The 16,958-nt window shown below is 37.4% G+C and overlaps 1 protein-coding gene across 2 annotated transcripts; it reads right to left on the reverse strand.

The window, feature by feature from the left end:
- Positions 1-316: 316 nt before the first annotated feature.
- On the reverse strand, positions 317-11,899 carry ecm1b (extracellular matrix protein 1b). 2 transcript variants are annotated; one of them, XM_067392829.1, is made up of 11 exons: positions 11,562-11,898; positions 11,174-11,224; positions 9,563-9,592; positions 9,375-9,431; positions 9,215-9,280; positions 8,727-8,995; positions 5,380-5,588; positions 3,349-3,610; positions 1,897-2,126; positions 1,040-1,127; positions 317-859 (listed from the first exon to the last, which is right to left on the reverse strand). In XM_067392829.1, the coding sequence occupies exons 1-11, from the start codon at positions 11,629-11,631 to the stop codon at positions 644-646; spliced, it is 1,548 nt and encodes a 515-aa protein (XP_067248930.1). In that variant the 5' UTR covers positions 11,632-11,898; the 3' UTR covers positions 317-643. The 2 variants fall into 2 exon arrangements, with proteins under 2 accessions (XP_067248930.1, XP_067248940.1); XM_067392839.1 differs by lacking the exon at positions 11,174-11,224 and having other exon boundaries at positions 11,562-11,899.
- Positions 11,900-16,958: the final 5,059 nt, after the last annotated feature.

Here is a 16,958-nt window from a genome sequence, read left to right on the forward strand (position 1 = left end):
ATTAGTTTGTGAAACAAACTCGCCAAGCCTTTATGTACAGTGCTAAAAATAACAAAACCGTTCAAAGAGTAGATCAAATCTTGGACAGGTTGAGCATGCATGACATTTTAAAAGTCATTGCACATTGGTTAATAAATAATAGTTTAACTTTGAAATAAGGCATGTTATATAAAATTAAACAGATACTGAAAAAAAGAACTGTTTTTGCCTTAAAAGTTAAGATCACCCTTTAAAGTTTACCTTCATTATAGGCTTAGTCAACTCTTGCCTGAATGTAGGCCAATATAATACACAGACAAAGAAATGAACTATTCTGTAGAGTTTTATTTGCCTGTGGAAATGTAAATGATGTACAATAACAGAAGATTTATATAAAACAACAACAACAGACATTTTGTTTATATACACACAAACATATAATTTGGTATATTATTGGGAAACAAGTTTCAATATCAAGCAGTTATTTTATGATAAAGTCTGAAAAATGTCTCAATAATCAATACAAAACCTTTGGCAAGAAATCTGCATAAAGAAATAGAATATGCATATTAAAAGAAATAAACTTGGTTCAGGTTTGGTTTAACTCAAGTGTAGATATATTGAAATGTATGCACTCTGCATAAACTGCTTCACATTCATGGTATCAGGGATTCTCTATGAATCTGGACCTGTGACACAATTCAAACTGAATGATGAGGGGGCATTTCTTCCTCCCACTATATTTGGCTTTATTTGCCTTGCCAATATAATGCAGGAGCAGTTTTGTGGCACATTTGGCACGGTGATTGATTGTGGGTTCACAACAATGAGGCTTCACCAGCTCCTTCGATTTGCACATATCATTCAGGTGGCTGTCGAGCTGCGAGAGAATAGACAGTTTTAAAGCCAGCGACAAGAATAAATAGCATTTTTGCTGAGTTTACTCTTTTAGCCATTCGTTTGCGTCAAAAGTGGCTGTTTACAATTTACATTTATTTATCTAGAAGATTTTTAATACACACAAATATATGGAGAAAATCAACCCAAAAGCTTGCCTTACCTCGGCCTCTATACATGCAGGTCTCTCGTGTAACACTAGAGGACAGCACCGTTCAACCATTTTATCTACTGAAAAGGGGAAACCCTTCCTGTGGGTGATAAAAATTAGATTTGAGTTACTAATTCTTGAAATATTTTGTAAATATCTTCATTTTCAAGTGCCTATAGTTTGCTGCATGATTGTAAAACCAAAATCGAGAAACACTTTCTACAATTAAATTCAGACTTTTAGTATTTAGTATTTTTTTTGTCCTTGAACAAATGTTTAGCTGTGCCGAAGGTCGACCATGTAATCGCATGCTGAGATTATTTTTCAACTGTCCTTGTTTTGACCAGCATTCATGGTCATTGATATCTGAAAGGACATTTATATTATGAAAACAATTGCATGTGTTACTTAACAGAACCTAAATTCATATGATTCTCACAGTATAAAACACTATTCCAGTAGAAAGAGAATTTCAGAGCTCATCCTCATGTACATTACACTATCATTAAAAGGTTTGGCCACACTAAATGTATTTTATTATTATGTTTTATTTATTTTTTTGTTAAATTAATACATTTATTCAGCAAGACTGCATTAAATTGACCAAAAGTGACAGTAAAGTCTTCTACACTGTCACAAAAAAATCCTGGTTTCCACAAAAATATTAAGCAGCACAACTGTATTCAACATTGATAATAATAATATGTTTCTTGAGCACCAAATCAGCATATTAGAATGATTTCTGACGGGATCATGTGAATGTAGGTTTGGTGAACTTAATATATTTCTTTTAAAAACAATCTTACCGACCCCAAACTTTTTGTTAGTTTATTTGTTAAACATGTAGTTAGGAATAAAGTGGATCTTACATGCTCTTGATGGTTGTATGTGTATCACACAATGCATGGAGAGTTGGAGGAGCAGCAGCAGCAGCGGCATCATCACTGAGGTCTGGATCAGTGGAGTTGTATCTTGGATCTGGAGCAGCAGATGCAAAACAAGTGTACTGCTCTTCTCTCTTCTTCTCTCCACAACACTCAAACTTTGGTCCTTTGGTTTTTTTCTCATCTTTACAAAACTTGTCAACCATCTTCTTCCACTGAAGTAGATAAAAAAAAAAAGAGCTCATTAAGAATGTTAACACTTTTGAGTGACAAAAATCAGCTGTTACTGCTTAGTTCTTGATAAATACAGTTTAAAGGTAAGATATTGTGGGAAAAAAAAGTTTTGTTAGTTTTGATGGATATATTTGTATCCATCAAAACTAACAATTTAGTATTATTTAGTTTTTTTTGGCACACAAAAATATTCTTGTCACTTCATAACATTAAGGTTGAACCACTGTAGTCACATGAACTGTTTTAAATATGTCTTTAGTAGCTTTCTGGGCATCTGAAAGTGTTAATTATCTTGCTGGCAATGAAGGCCTCACTGAGCCATCGGATTTTATCAAAAATATCTTAATTTGTGTTCTGGAGATGAATGAAGTGTGAAGACGACGGGTGTGGAACGACATGAGGGTGAGTAATTAATGTCAAAATTTTCATTTTTGGGTGAACTAACCCTTTAAGCTACTCCCAGACTAAAATGTATGTTTGAGCTGTTTTAACTAAAAGCAACTTGTTTTGTCTCAAGATGCATACCAGTAAAGGCACGTTTATAAAAGCTACTTAACAACCCAATTGAACTAAGGTCGAATCCTGGCTTATGTCTTCAAGGAACCTTTAACCCCTCTGGTTGTACTCGCACTGCAACGAGCGGAATTCGAACCGGAGTGTCTGGTATGGGAGGCGGGCACGGTAACAAGGATGCACGCAGCTTCAAGCCGCCAATCGCTAGTGTGCCTCTTGAGGACAGAGGAGTGAGGTTTACTTGCACAGCTCTTACTAGCTGGCCTTACTAGCCCCTCTAAACGTCACTCCCATCCGGGTCACGGCACCAACGTAACCCCTCCAGTTCTACTTGCACCATGACGAGCGGGATTTGAACCGGCATTTCTGGCATGGGAGGCAGGCACACTAACAAGGTCGCTAAAGAACGCAGCCCCTAGCATCAGTCGCCAGTCCGTCTCTTGAGGACAGGAGTGGAATGAAGTTCACACAGCTCTGTTGTATACACTGGCCTCCTTATTTATTTATATTTATATATATATATATATATATATATATTATATATATATATATATATATATATATATATATATATATAATATAATATTTTATTTACTCTTGAATTTAACAATTATCTGCAATTGTTTTCAGTTCAAAATAGTTCTGAAATTGGGATTAAACTGCTATTTTTGAATTATTTATCTTCTTCACCTTCTTTAAAGCACAGTGTTGTTGACCCTTTTTCTCCTTACAGCATTGGTTATATTCTCTCTCCAGGACATTGATGGCCTTCGATTGACGGACCAGCCAGCCATACCCAGTGCAAGGAAGACACTTGGTGAAGTATCGTGGTCGGATCTGGCGATGAGTGCAGATTTGCTCTATGTTGGAGGAATTGGGACAGCCAGGTGGAAAGATGAAGCCTGGAACTTTAGGCTGCTTCTGAGGTGCTCTTGGAGAAGCCACCACTGAGCTGGATGATTAAAGACAGTGGAAGTATTAATACTTTCTATTTTCCTCCGTCTCATTTGCAAACCTTAATTTTCATGGTGGAACGAATGTGTATTTGTTACATCACCACCTACAACTAGAAAATTAGCTGTAGGCGGTGACTAATTATCACTGAGAATGACTCATTTCTGTTTTTAAGGGTTGAGACATGACCAAAAAAAAAAATAATAATAATACTCCCATGTATTTATCTGCTTCCCTTTGTTCAGATATATTATATAATATATAAATATATTATAGTTTTGCTAAATTCCTCTTATTTTAGGTGTCAAAATATCATTTGGTGGTTATGACTGGTGCAGTATTAGACAAATCTAAACTTAATTTGAAAATAAATACATTACATATAAATAATAAATAATAAAACAATAAATACAATACTTTTTGAAAACATTTTTTGTCTTTTGTAAATTACGTTGCACAATATATTAATTAATCTCATCGTAAGATGAAGAAACCTGAACCTGAAGAAACATCATGCAGTAGCATATTATTTATCATTGGAAATCAAGAAGGTTTGTAAGACTTATAACTGAAATTTGGAAATAACAATTTAATTTTGTTAAACATGAACTTTGTGGCTCTTTCGCCACATTTGAATGTCATGTGGATTGACAATAAAAACAACATTGTATATTTGTTTATAAATGAGAGTGAACTTTATTGAATTGCATTGAATTATTATTGTAAGCAATGAAATAATGTTTTTTTGTACAATTTCATAAGATAATGAAAAAGAGCCAGCTTATAGCATTTGTACATTTAATAACAGTTTTGACCATTTAAAGTGTTTTGTCATTTGAAAGCAAATAAAAACAATGCGTCAATCTGACCTGAAAGAGCTATATTTCTGTGTTTAAAAAGGAACTTAAGCTATACATTTACATACCTAACATTTTGTCATTATAGATAGAGCAGAAAAGAAAGAATACCACTTCTACACTAATAATAAACAAACATGTTTATTCTCAATGTTGTATAGAATTTCAACATTTGATGTGACCTTCTATCATGTGGTGTAACCAATGTTGTGTCATCAGGGTTTGAAGAATGACTAGTCAGGAGCCAGAGGTGTAATACTGAGTATTTACTAAAAGATAGTTAATTTACATAGGGTGATAGAGAAGAGAGAAAGGAGAAGACAATGAACTCCTCTGCTTTCTTCAGTCAGCTTTTATACTGTTTACTAGGAGTTTGTTTAATACATTATCAGTGTTACATAATCTTTAAATGTGTGACCATTACTGTTTAGGTACTTTCCCAGGCGATATGCAAGAATATGCACAAACATTACCAAATATGTGCATTTTAAATCTACCCTACAGCCTCTAGAGGCCTTATCCCAGATGTTCAGGCTTCCAAGTACCATATCAGCATCAAGCAATCTCACACTATGCCATTTGTTACATTGACCATTGCGTTATAGAGAAAGCCAGTACAGAATAAAATGGTATACACCACACTAACAGTATTAAATTCTAAATAAAATGCTTCTTAAAATAACCTCTACATGGTAAAGAAATACAGAATATAATAATCAATAAAAAAAAAAATTAACAAAAAATCACAGTTGTACCCTGTTTATCTAATTCATCTTGATTCACTCAGGTAACATTACATTCATGGGAACAATTTCCAAAGATTTGTTTTTTTTCTTTTTAAATGCCCTTGAAAACCCTCATCTGTCCCTTAAACCAAAAACATACTGCATATACTCCATTAGAAACCTACCCTTTGCAAGCACGGGGGTTATATTTGAAGCCTCTGATCTTTTTTGGAGTGTTGGCATTTGAGACCTCGGAGGAGACGTGATATGAAGAATCTGAAGCCTCCTTATCAAAACAGCTCCATCTGGCCTTCCCGTTCTTCTTGCAGCAGAAGTAGTGACTGGTCTTAATAGAGAATTCCTCAGTACAGTATGCAGACAGACTCTTCTTCCACTGAATGATAGTAAAGACAATAGTCAGGAATAAATAAACAGCTTTAGTATAATTATAATTAGTTACATTTACTATGAAAGCGAAGAGTGCAACAGTCATGAGGGAATCGAACTCAAGGCTGTTTACTTTGACATTGGTTCATTTCATGGCTGCCAATGTTTTGGATACTTTCTCACCAGACTAAATAGTAAAAGATTTTATATAAAGACGCATTAATCAAACATGAGAGCACAGATATTTTCCTGATAGTGCACAATGTCCATATAAACACTTTTAGTGGATAAGAAAACAAACTTGAGTAACGTCTCCCTAGATCTGCAGTTTCTGCTTTAGTAATGTGAGGAATCTGAAAGCTGTTAAGAACAGATGTGAGTGTACACAAACACTGTGACTCTGTGGCTGTTTGTTTTGTTTGTTTGAGAAGGAGCAATAGAGCAACATGTCTCAACCAGTGGCAGATGTTTGGTGCTGGATCAATGACAACTTTTTGCATTTATAATCATGATCTTGCATACTATTCTAAATCAAACTTTTAGGGAAAATATATCTGAAAGAGCTGTTGGAAGCTGAGTGAAGTCATGTGACTGTGGTGTAGTTTGTTTATACCCTATGTTTAGCTTTTTACTTGTATTTAGGTTTCATAATTCATTAAAGTTGGGTTCATTTGTGAAGATTATCATGATGAACAAAACATTTAAGAATCATAAACTGTTGGTCACAGAGCTTATTTTCTGTATAAATCCAACAAAGAATCCGAAAAGCCTTTTTTTCTTTTTAAATCGAGGGAACCAGTGTGATGCTAACTTCTGGTTTAGCTTACAAAAATATGTCATTACTGCAGCACTCCGTTCCACTTCTTGCTGCTTCCATTCTGTTTGGTCACATGGAATTCATACACAGATGGAGCGATAATAACTGACATGATCCATGATTTTTAGTGATATTTGTAAATTGTCTTTCTAAATGTTTCGTTAGCATGTTGCTAATGTACTGTTAAATGTGGTTAAAGTTACCATCGTTTCTTACTGTATTCACGGAGACAAGAGCCGTAATAGTTTAATTATTAAACACTTGCAGTCTGTATAATTCATAAACACAACTTCATTCTTTATAAATCTCTCCAACAGTGTAGCTTTAGCCGTTAGCCACAGAACACTATCAAACTCATTCAGAATCAAATGTAAACAATATAACAGTATACAATACTCACATAATCCGATGCATGCATGCAGTATACATGACGAACACTTTGTAAACATCCATTTAGAGGGTTATATTAGCTGTGTAAACTTTGTTTATGCACTGTTCAAGGCAAGCGCGAGCTCCGTGGGCGTGGAGAGTGAGCATTTAAAGGGGCCGCAGCCCTGAATCGGCTCATTTATAATTATGCCCCAAAATAGGCAGTTAAAAAAATTTATAAAAAAAAATCTATGGGGTATTTTGAGCTGAAACTTTACAGACACATTCAGGGGACACCTCAGACTTATATTCAGTCATTTCAATTATACATACACACCACAATAGGAAGGAAAAGTCTATTGCACCTTTCGTTTCATGCCAACTTTAAAGAAGTTGTTCTCAACCAGGGGGTGGGGCAATCTTAAAATTATTTAAATGTTGTTATATTAACATAATTTTTATTAAAAAGCTCATATTTTTTATTTTTGAGTTTATTTTTTTCTATTACAACATAGGTACATATCAGCTTAGACAGAAGGGCCTTGTCTTGGACATAAAAGGCTTGAGAACCACTACTTTAAGTGTTTTTTTATCAGCCCAAAATTCTGTCATCATTTACTCACCCTCTTGTCATTCCAAATCTGTATTATTTCTCATATGGGACACAAAAGAAGATATTTTTAAATATGTGTCAGTATTTTGTCCATACAATAAAAAGTCAATGGGAACCAATATTGTTTTGGACTCCACTGACTTTCATTATATGGAAAAAAAACAAAAAAACATTTAAAGTGATAGTTCACCCAAAAATGAAAATTCTGTCATCATTTACTCCCCCTCATGTTGTTCCAAATCTGTATAAATTTCTTTGTTCTGTTGAACACAAAGGAAGATATTTTGAAGAATGTTTGTAACCAGGCTGCTTTGGGGCACCATTGACGTCCATAGTAGGGAAAAAAAATACTATGGAAGTCAATAGTGCCCCAAAACTGTTCAATTTCCCACATTCTTCAAAATGTGGGAAATTGGCAGTTAAAATTGGCAGTTTCTGTGTTCATCAGAACAAAGAAATTTATACAAGTTTGGAACAACTTGAGGTGGAGTAAATGATGACAGAATTTTCATTTTTGGGTGAACTATCCCTTTAACAATATCTTCTTTTGGCTTCTACAGAAGGTTTGGAACGACAAGACGGTGAGTAAACAATGATAATTTATGGGTGAACCATCCAATTTATGGGTGAACCATCCTTTTAAGTATAAAAGAAAGGTCTTTATAATCAAGACACATTCTTTCATCTCTGTCTAAGAGGGCTTTTACACTGGGCACGTTTGCTGTGGTCCGAGTCTGAGCGCGATTGTTCCCGGTGCCCCTCGCAGTGTTGGTCTGGTTTCACACTCAACCTGATTCTATCGAACCCTGGTGTGATGTTTATCTCATTCAAACACTAGAAAACAGGATGCAGGTCAGTATATTGTGATTCATTTGGAGCTATTACGCGCAGCAGAGTGAACAACACTTGAGTTTACTCTATGTGCGTCGCATGAAGGTGGCTTTCTGCTGCTTGCAAATGGACTCTTTTGAGCGGACTGTGAGCCATTTATTTGGCACTCTGATTGCATTCACTCTGCATGATTACACTCACACTCACTCACTCTCTTATCCAAAGTAAATCATTATCATCCCTTATATGCGCTTTATACTGTAGAACTATGTATGATGACGCATGTGTAGGTTGCTTTACTTCCTGAACATGTGCGCACCCCATGTGCGCTTGGGTTCGGTACCCCAGTGTGCTTCTGGGTCAGCATGACAGCTTTCACATTACAAATTTTTAATGCGACCCATGCCCTGTTTCAAACTAAACTGCCAGTGTGAAAGCACTCTAATTGTCTGAGTGCCTCTTGTGACAGTTCCAACAATCATTGGAAGGCATAATAATAATGTTGAGACTCTCACCGCTTGTTCAGCACAACAGATTTGCTCTTCCTGCGTTCCATTAATGCCACAGCAGACGCTGTACCAGGACTGCAGTTGATTGACAGCATCAGCCTGTCGATGCTCATGGCCAAAGCCACTTTGAGGAAACGTGTCCTTTTGGTATCTGGTCGGAGCTTTACTAAACCGACAGATATCTTGCAGGTTGCCTGCATTTGGAAAGGCTGGGGGGAAATCAACCTCTGGTCCCATGCTGGCTCCCATGGAGCGAGGGCTAAACACTGGGCGACCTGATGAAAGATGAAAGATTAGCAGATGAAAGACTAAAAGATTTTGACAGGCAAAATTTTGCTATTCAACAAGAGCAGTCCAAGGCTTCTTTAAAATTAAACAGTGTCACACAGCACTTTATATAAATGTGTAAATGCTCAACTTAAGACTTCTCTTATTTCTTCTGACACATTACTGAAATAAATCTCAGCTCCTAAAACCAAACACATAATGTGTACCTATTGGAACACGGTCAGGGTGAAAGTTTGTGTCTTCTCTCTGGTTCATGTCTGAAGGGCCGGCAGCTAAATACATACAAAGAACACATGAAATGATGTAAAACACCATAAAGTACAAATTAACTGACTTTCCATTCAAGAACATGGAGCGATCACTCACCTAACACTTTGGAAAGGTCAGGGATAATCTGTCTCTGCAGCATCAAAAAGTCCCTTTCTGAAATAAGCAAGAGAAAAGTATTTCTTGCTACACAATTTTTTTTAAAAGCTTTTTATTATTTTATTATGAGAAAAAAATAAACCAATCGATCGACAACAGGGCAAGTTAATCACTGATCACAGACTTACCCTCAGGGGTCGCCTCTTTCTGAAGGAAATCTGCAACCAAAAGAAAAAAACAAACAGGTCAGTCTCCTGACACAACCATGTGTGATCGCACCTGTTGTGGCAAAAATTAGTTTACATCACTAATAAGAGACAAACTTCTCTTTAAAATTCTCTTTATAAAGATTTAATTTTTTGCAAGAAAGAGTCCACAGTCGACACAACCATACAATGTCTGCCCCGAGTGTGAACTGTGGACACAAAAGAACCCACAAACATTTATACCCCCAATGTTTGAGCAACTCTTGTCAGTACTTTTCCATACAGGGTAAAAGTAACAAGCACACACACACAAATGGCCTCCCCTTCTGTTTTAGAACTAATTTCAATTAAAAGCAAGAAAACACAATGGTCCCCCTTCTGTCTTAGAACTTATTTAAATTATCCGACACCCTTGGTTCGGGAAAACTCTCAGTTTGGGTGTCTCACCGTTACCCCCCGGGTTTCAACAGACGCTGTGTCTGTTGAGCTCAGAGAGGTGTTTTGCACAGCTGAAACAGATATTGACTTCTGTGTGAACTCAAACATAAATCTTCTTCTGTGATTAATTTTTTTTCCTAACACACCTTAACAGACCAGCTTTGTGCTGGTGACATGAAAAGTTTGACTTTTTGGCTTTTTTGGAAATAAATGTAACAACTAATAGACAATTTTTTGTCTGAATGGTAAGTTACTGAATATTAATTACCATACGTTATAATAATTATGATATTGTTGTTAATAGTTGTATAAAACAATACAGGCAATCATTGCTGAGCTAAATACATGCGGCCGATTCACTAACATGTTGATATTTACAACAATGCACTATAGTGTTATTATCTGTCTATCTATAACATACATTATATATATATATATATATATATATATATATATATATATATATATATATACTCTCATAAGAAATGGTACAAAAATCTGTCACTGGGATGGTTCTAAAATGTAGCCAACAAATAAGGTACTAATATGCACACTTTTTGTATGCTTGATGTACTAAAATGCACTATTTAGGTACCCTTTGAAATTGTACTGCCCCAAGTGACAGCTTTTGTACCTTTTTTTCTTAAGAGTGTGTGTAATACAGTGCTTAACAAATTTAATAGACCACAACCTAATGAAAGGTTTGTGCCACAGCTGCCCTAAACTAACAGTATATTGATGATTAATGCTATGTTTCTAATGCTAAAATGTAATCATTGTTTGGATTTAATGGAATTAATGATAGATCACACAAAAGTTTCATCAAAACCATGTCTTTGGAAAAAACTAAAAACTATTTGCAAGTCAATAAAAAACAAAGACTGTGGAAAAGTACATAAAAACAATGCCAGAAAGAATGCAAGCTGTTATTGAGGCCAAAGGAGGTCATACAAAATAAAAATAAAATATATAATTTTTTTTTTTGTTATTATGTGTGAATAAAGACTATTTAGTTGTTTCAGTTTGTTATGTCTAATAAATGACAATAAAAAAAAACGTTTTTGACAGATTCCTAAAATATTTGTGTTTTGTCTTTATCATATATATATATGGTCCAAAGTAAACTTTAAAGTCAAAAACATCATCCAAACAGACCTTCATCGACCAGCATATCAGTAATTTCCCTTTGGAAATGCGGGGGAGCGTCTGGAAAAGTAGGACACATTGGTATTAGCCATTTGAAAAAAGAAAAAAACGCTTGCACAAGAACCAACATGCACGCATATAACGTTATAACACTGGTTTCCATGGAACATAACTTAATGTCACATGAACAGTGCCTTACAAAACGTGATATAAACAACTAAATATGAATATACTATCATGGACACCCCACACATTCCTTCTCTGATCATTCCTTTCCTGCTCATATTATATATTCTAGCAAATATGCAACAGTGATCAATGTCAGAGATTTAGCCTATATTCTGTGCAAACGACATAAAAACATTAGCGTGACGCAGGCCTAGAGAGTTGTATTTACCTTCCGATGCATCGCACAGAAGAGCAAGTAAAAGCGTCAAATAAAGTCCCACGCCGCGTGAAGAGCCCATGGTCGGTGATGTGCCGTCAGTCAAATACTTCTCGGTTGAAGTTAATGCTTTACAGATGCGAAGCCCGCTGCGCTGATAGAGTGTTGTCCCGTTCCGCTCTTCTGCTTTTAAAGGCAAACTTCCTTACAGGAGCCAAAACGCGTCAAGTTCAGGAGGAGATCATGTGGAGGAGGAGGAGGACCATCTTCTGCTTTCGCAGTATTGCTGCTGACACACTTTAGCTGCGTTCACATAAATTCGTCAGTGATAGCTTACGTACCCGTCTCTACCAGCCTCTAATAAGTCAGATGAGGACAGGGATGGTAGTGTTTACCGTCAAAAATACACTCATTTCAATGTAATTTCCTTTCCCAAAAAAGTGTGACACTTCTGCTTGCTCAGAGAACAACTTTCTAGAAAGCATTGTTTATGAAGCCTAAAATGCTAAGTTTCTTCTCTTTCTTTCGAAAAATGTATGAAACACATTCAAATGAACCTTCATTATTCATTTAATTTTATTGTTAACTTATGCAGCATCTTTAGAAAGAAATAGTAAAAAAATAATGTAATTGTAGCTATATTTTGGATAACAGAATTGACCAAATATATTATAATATATTATAAGAAGCTGTCTGAAACCAAAATCCAAACCTAGAGAAAACACATAATTGGACTTTTGACTCATAACTTTAGTTAGAGGGGGCCCATGAGAATAAACGTTCAGGTAGGCAAGAAGGAGTTAAGGACAGTGAACCAGTTAACAGTGTTTTTTATTAACAAAAATTGATTCTTTGAAAAATAAAGCAATATAAACAACACTAACAATTGACCCTCTTCTTATACCACACCTCCCACAGTCCAGCTGCGTCTGAAAGCTGACAAATGCATATAGAGGTGTCGCGGAACAGAAGAATGCAAACACAGGTGTTATTATTTAAACACCAGGGAAGAGCAAGGAGGGTAACTGGGTGGTAGATCAATATGGTGATACTGGCAGTGAAGTGACAGTTCACACTGTGGCTGGGAAACGCTCTGATACTGAAGACGGAAGAAGGACTGAAGGCTGGACAGTTTGAAACTGGATCATAACAGGTAAATATCCACAGGTAGGCTGGAGGGAGTATGGGTTCTGGAGATGTGGAGATGATTTCAGGATGATGAAGATGTGAAAGGGTATCAACTCTCTGGTTCTTGTCACCAGGCCGGAATGTAACGGTCAAATTGAATGCTTGACGGGTGTTGAGTCTTTTGGCGTCACTAAGATATTCCAGATTGCTGTTATCAGTGATGACCTCAAAGCGCTGTTTGGCTCCCTCCAGCCATTGACGCCACTCTTCTAAGGCTAGATTGATAGCCAGCAGTTCTCGATTCCCGATGTCATAGTTACACTCCGTTGGGGACAGTTTCTTAGAGAAGAAGGCACATGGATGGAGTTTGGGAGGCTCACCCTGCCGCTGGAAGAGTGCAGCTCCTAGCCTGGTGATGGAGGTGTCGACCTTGATGATGAAGGGGAGTTCTGGATCTAGATGGGTCATGATAGGAGCTGTACAGACGGCGGTCTTCAGTTGGTTGAATGGTGAAGTGGCTTGGGGGTTCCAGGACAGAGATTTGGCCTCATTACGTAGCAGGGAGGTGAGTGGTGAACTGATGGTACTGAAGTTATGGATGAATCTTCTGTAGAAACGTACAAATCCTAGGAAGCATTGGAGTTCTTTCGATGGTTGTGGCCAGTTTTTGATGGCTTATACCTTCCTCTGCTCCATCGGGATGCCGTGATGGTTGATGACATTGAGGAAATGGACAGTGTTGTGGTGGAACTCGCATTTCTCCAACTTCAGACATTGGTGGTACTGGCGAAGCTTTTGCAGGACCTGCATCACGTGGTGGCGATGTTCAGACTGGAGAAGATGAGGATGTCGTCAATATAGATGATGAAATGATAAAGGATTTCCCAGAACACCTCATTCATGAAGCCCTGGAAGACAGATGGGGAGTTGGACAGCCTATATGGCATAATAAGATATTCATACTGCCCAGATGAAGTAATGAATGCTGTCTTCCATTCATCACCCTTGTGGATACGGGCAAGGTTACCCTTAGGGGGATTTGCCCCAGGCAGCAGGTCAATTGCGCAGTCCTATGGCCAATGTGGTAGTTTTGTAGCCAGCTGTTTGCTGAATACATCCTGGAATGCATGGTAATCATGAAGAATCTCCTGCTTTACGTTAATCATGGGACTCTTAATGGCCATGAAGCAAACAAGTGCGACTCCCAATGATGAAGAAGATGGTTTCTGAGCAGGGTGTTTGCTGGGAGGTTTAGGAATGGATCGTAGACAATTCTCAAAACAATGGGAGCTCCACTGTTTCACCTCACCAGTTTTCCAGCAAAGGGAAGGAGAGTATTGTAGCATCCATGGGTGTCCCAGGATGATATCCGCCGTGGAACCCTCCAACACGAGATCTTTTCATGATGCAGACATCCGATGCAGAGTGTCACTGTAGGGGTGCAGTGTTTGATTTAGTCACAGCCCAGAGGTTTTCCCAGAATGATGTGTATGTTTAGAGTTTGTGAACAGGATTAGCATTGAAGATGAAGCCTGCAAAGTAGGTTGAGAGACAAGTTGCCAGCAGATCCAGAATCTATTAGGGCTTTTCCTGAAACAGAATGTTGGGAAATTATTAAAGTGACATCAGTATACACCAGAGAGTCAGTGGAAGAAGGTGTTTGAATAGTACTCACCATTGGGCGTGGTGGTCGGACGAGACAGACAGGAAGCACTGCACCTCAATACAGGCAAAAACCCTTGTTAATTCTTCTTTGACGCTCCACTTGTGAAAGATGGGCTGATTCGATCTGCATGGGTTCAGGTGCTGGAAGGGTGACTGATGTTGAGGTAGATGGAGAAAGCAGCACGTGTTGTTCATGTACACAGGCAGTGAGACGTTGGGAGATTCTAATAGATCTTTGTATGAAGCTTTCCAGGCTGTTTATGTCATCATATATTGCCATCTGCTGGTGGATGTTGATATTCAAGCCTTGGCGATAAGCCGCAAATCGCACAGTCTCATTCCATCCGCTGACAGCAGCCAAAGTGTGAAACTGTAATGCATAGTCATTGACAGAGGACCAACCTTAACAAAGTCGGTAAAATTGATCAAGTATGGAAAGGGCATTGGCAGTTTGACTGAAGAATTCCTTGAGGTGAAGGGTCAATGCTATAAGAGAGTTGATGATTGTATTGTTTGACTTTCGCATGGATTGTGCCCATTGCAATGCTCGGCCTTTTAACAGCAAGATATTGTGTGTGATCTTCGGACTGTCATTAGGGAAGAGATGTGGTTGCATTTTGAAGAACAATGAACATTGTAGCAGAAACCCCTGCATTCCTCAGCCTCACCTGAGTATGTCACTGAGTATATCGAAGAAGAGATGGCTGGTGGTTGAAGTGCGCGTCGAATGGCTTGTACAGCAAACGGATCCGGAGGTGGACTGCCAGTATCGCGGGGATCTGCTTCGTGTTGCATGTTGGTCTGGTCTTCTGTCACGGAACAGAAGAATGCAAACACAGGTAATAACAAAACAGAGTTGAATTAAAGGGAAGAACAAGTTGAGTACTGGCAGTGTCAATACGCTCTGATACTGAAGACGGAAAAAGGACCGCAAACTGAACTGGATCGTAACAGGTAAGTATCCACAGGAAGGCAGTCGGGTAAGTGTTCAGCATAGAGTGGCGAGACCAGACAAGGTTGAGCTTAGGTGCGTAGGTTTAAATAGTGACTGTGATGATGACTGAGTGCAGGTGGTGCTGGTCAGTAGTCGGGTGATTGAGAGCGTGTGTAGGAATCTGGCGCTAAAGGTGTGGTTGACTCTGTGACAAGAGGTAAGGAGACAACAAGGCACATCCAGTGTTGGGGGAGTAATGCGAGTTATGTAATCAGATTACTTTTTTAGTAACTAATAAAGAAGCACATTACTTTTAAATGTTACTATTTCAGTTACTATTTCAAATAAGTTGCACAAGTTACTTTGTTTTCCCATTTATTGACTGACACCTCTCCTGTCCACATGTTGAGAGAAATCGTGAAAAGTGTAGAGGCGTATCTGTTTAAACATGATATTTAATTTAGTTCTACACTAAATGTGAGCAGGCATTTACTCATCTCACTTGCACAAAAACAGATTCAGTATTAAAAACTGTAAAATACAAACTGAGAATATTACGCAAACCTTCCATAATTAAATATGAAATAATGCAAATATACTCTAATTTCATTTTATTAACCAATGTCTTTGCTACTGAAATTTGATGACCCAATTCAACCATACTAATAAGTAAAAATGACTTTAGATAGACTTAAGATATTTTTGTTTTCATTGCTGAACTTTATTCTCCTGTATCCTATTCTTCTGTGGTTCAGAATGGTAGCACAGCTGAAAGGTTTGTTTGAGCTACGCCCTCTACTGTACAGGAGTGAATTTGTGTTTCCTTCAGCCTGAGGTTTATTCATTTCACTTGTGTGAAAGGACCTTTACATTTACATTTGATTACATTTAAAAAACAAACAAGCAAGCCCAGCCCGGTAAGAAAAAGTAACGCAAAAGTAGCGTAAAACATTACTTTCCATAAAAGTAACTAAGTAACACAATTAGTTACTTTTTAACCTCTTAACCAACATAGATAATATACTGTGTAACATAGCCAAGCTCTTCCTATTGGTCATCATCCACCTCACATTAGTTATTGTACCAGCATCAGCAGGTGAAAAATCCATCTAGCTCAAAGACACAACCCTTTTCCCATATACCAGGGTTGGGTTGTCATATCTTGAATGCATTCTGGGTGGTGTGATGATTAGACGGTTTCAGTCTCTAATTCCTTGAATTCCTGTGTAACAAGTTCGTCATTCTCATTTTAACTGCACATCTAAATGTTTTGTAATCATTTGCTTTAAACCAACGTCAAGTAGAGAAATTCAGAATTACCATTCGTTCTTACTAAGTACTGCACTTTTTAGCCTTATAGTAAACTATTATTATGTACATTGTATATCATAATAATTATGTCTAACTTATTATTGGCATCATCTGATAATCATGTTCATATTATTCACGTTCATTTTAACTGTAACATCCAATATGTATACTCTAGCATGTATTTTAATAATATTAACATTTATTTGGCAGATGCTTTTATCCAACGTGACTTACATTGCATTCAAGGTACACGCTGACATTTTATCAGTTCTTGCTTTGTCTGGGAATCGAACCCATGACCTTGGCATTACTAGTGCCATGCTACTGTTTGAGCTCCTGGATGGCTAAGTGTACACTATTTGCATTTTGTT

This window comes from Chanodichthys erythropterus, chromosome 2 (genome assembly GCF_024489055.1).
Source record: "Chanodichthys erythropterus isolate Z2021 chromosome 2, ASM2448905v1, whole genome shotgun sequence".
NCBI lineage: Eukaryota > Metazoa > Chordata > Actinopteri > Cypriniformes > Xenocyprididae > Chanodichthys > Chanodichthys erythropterus.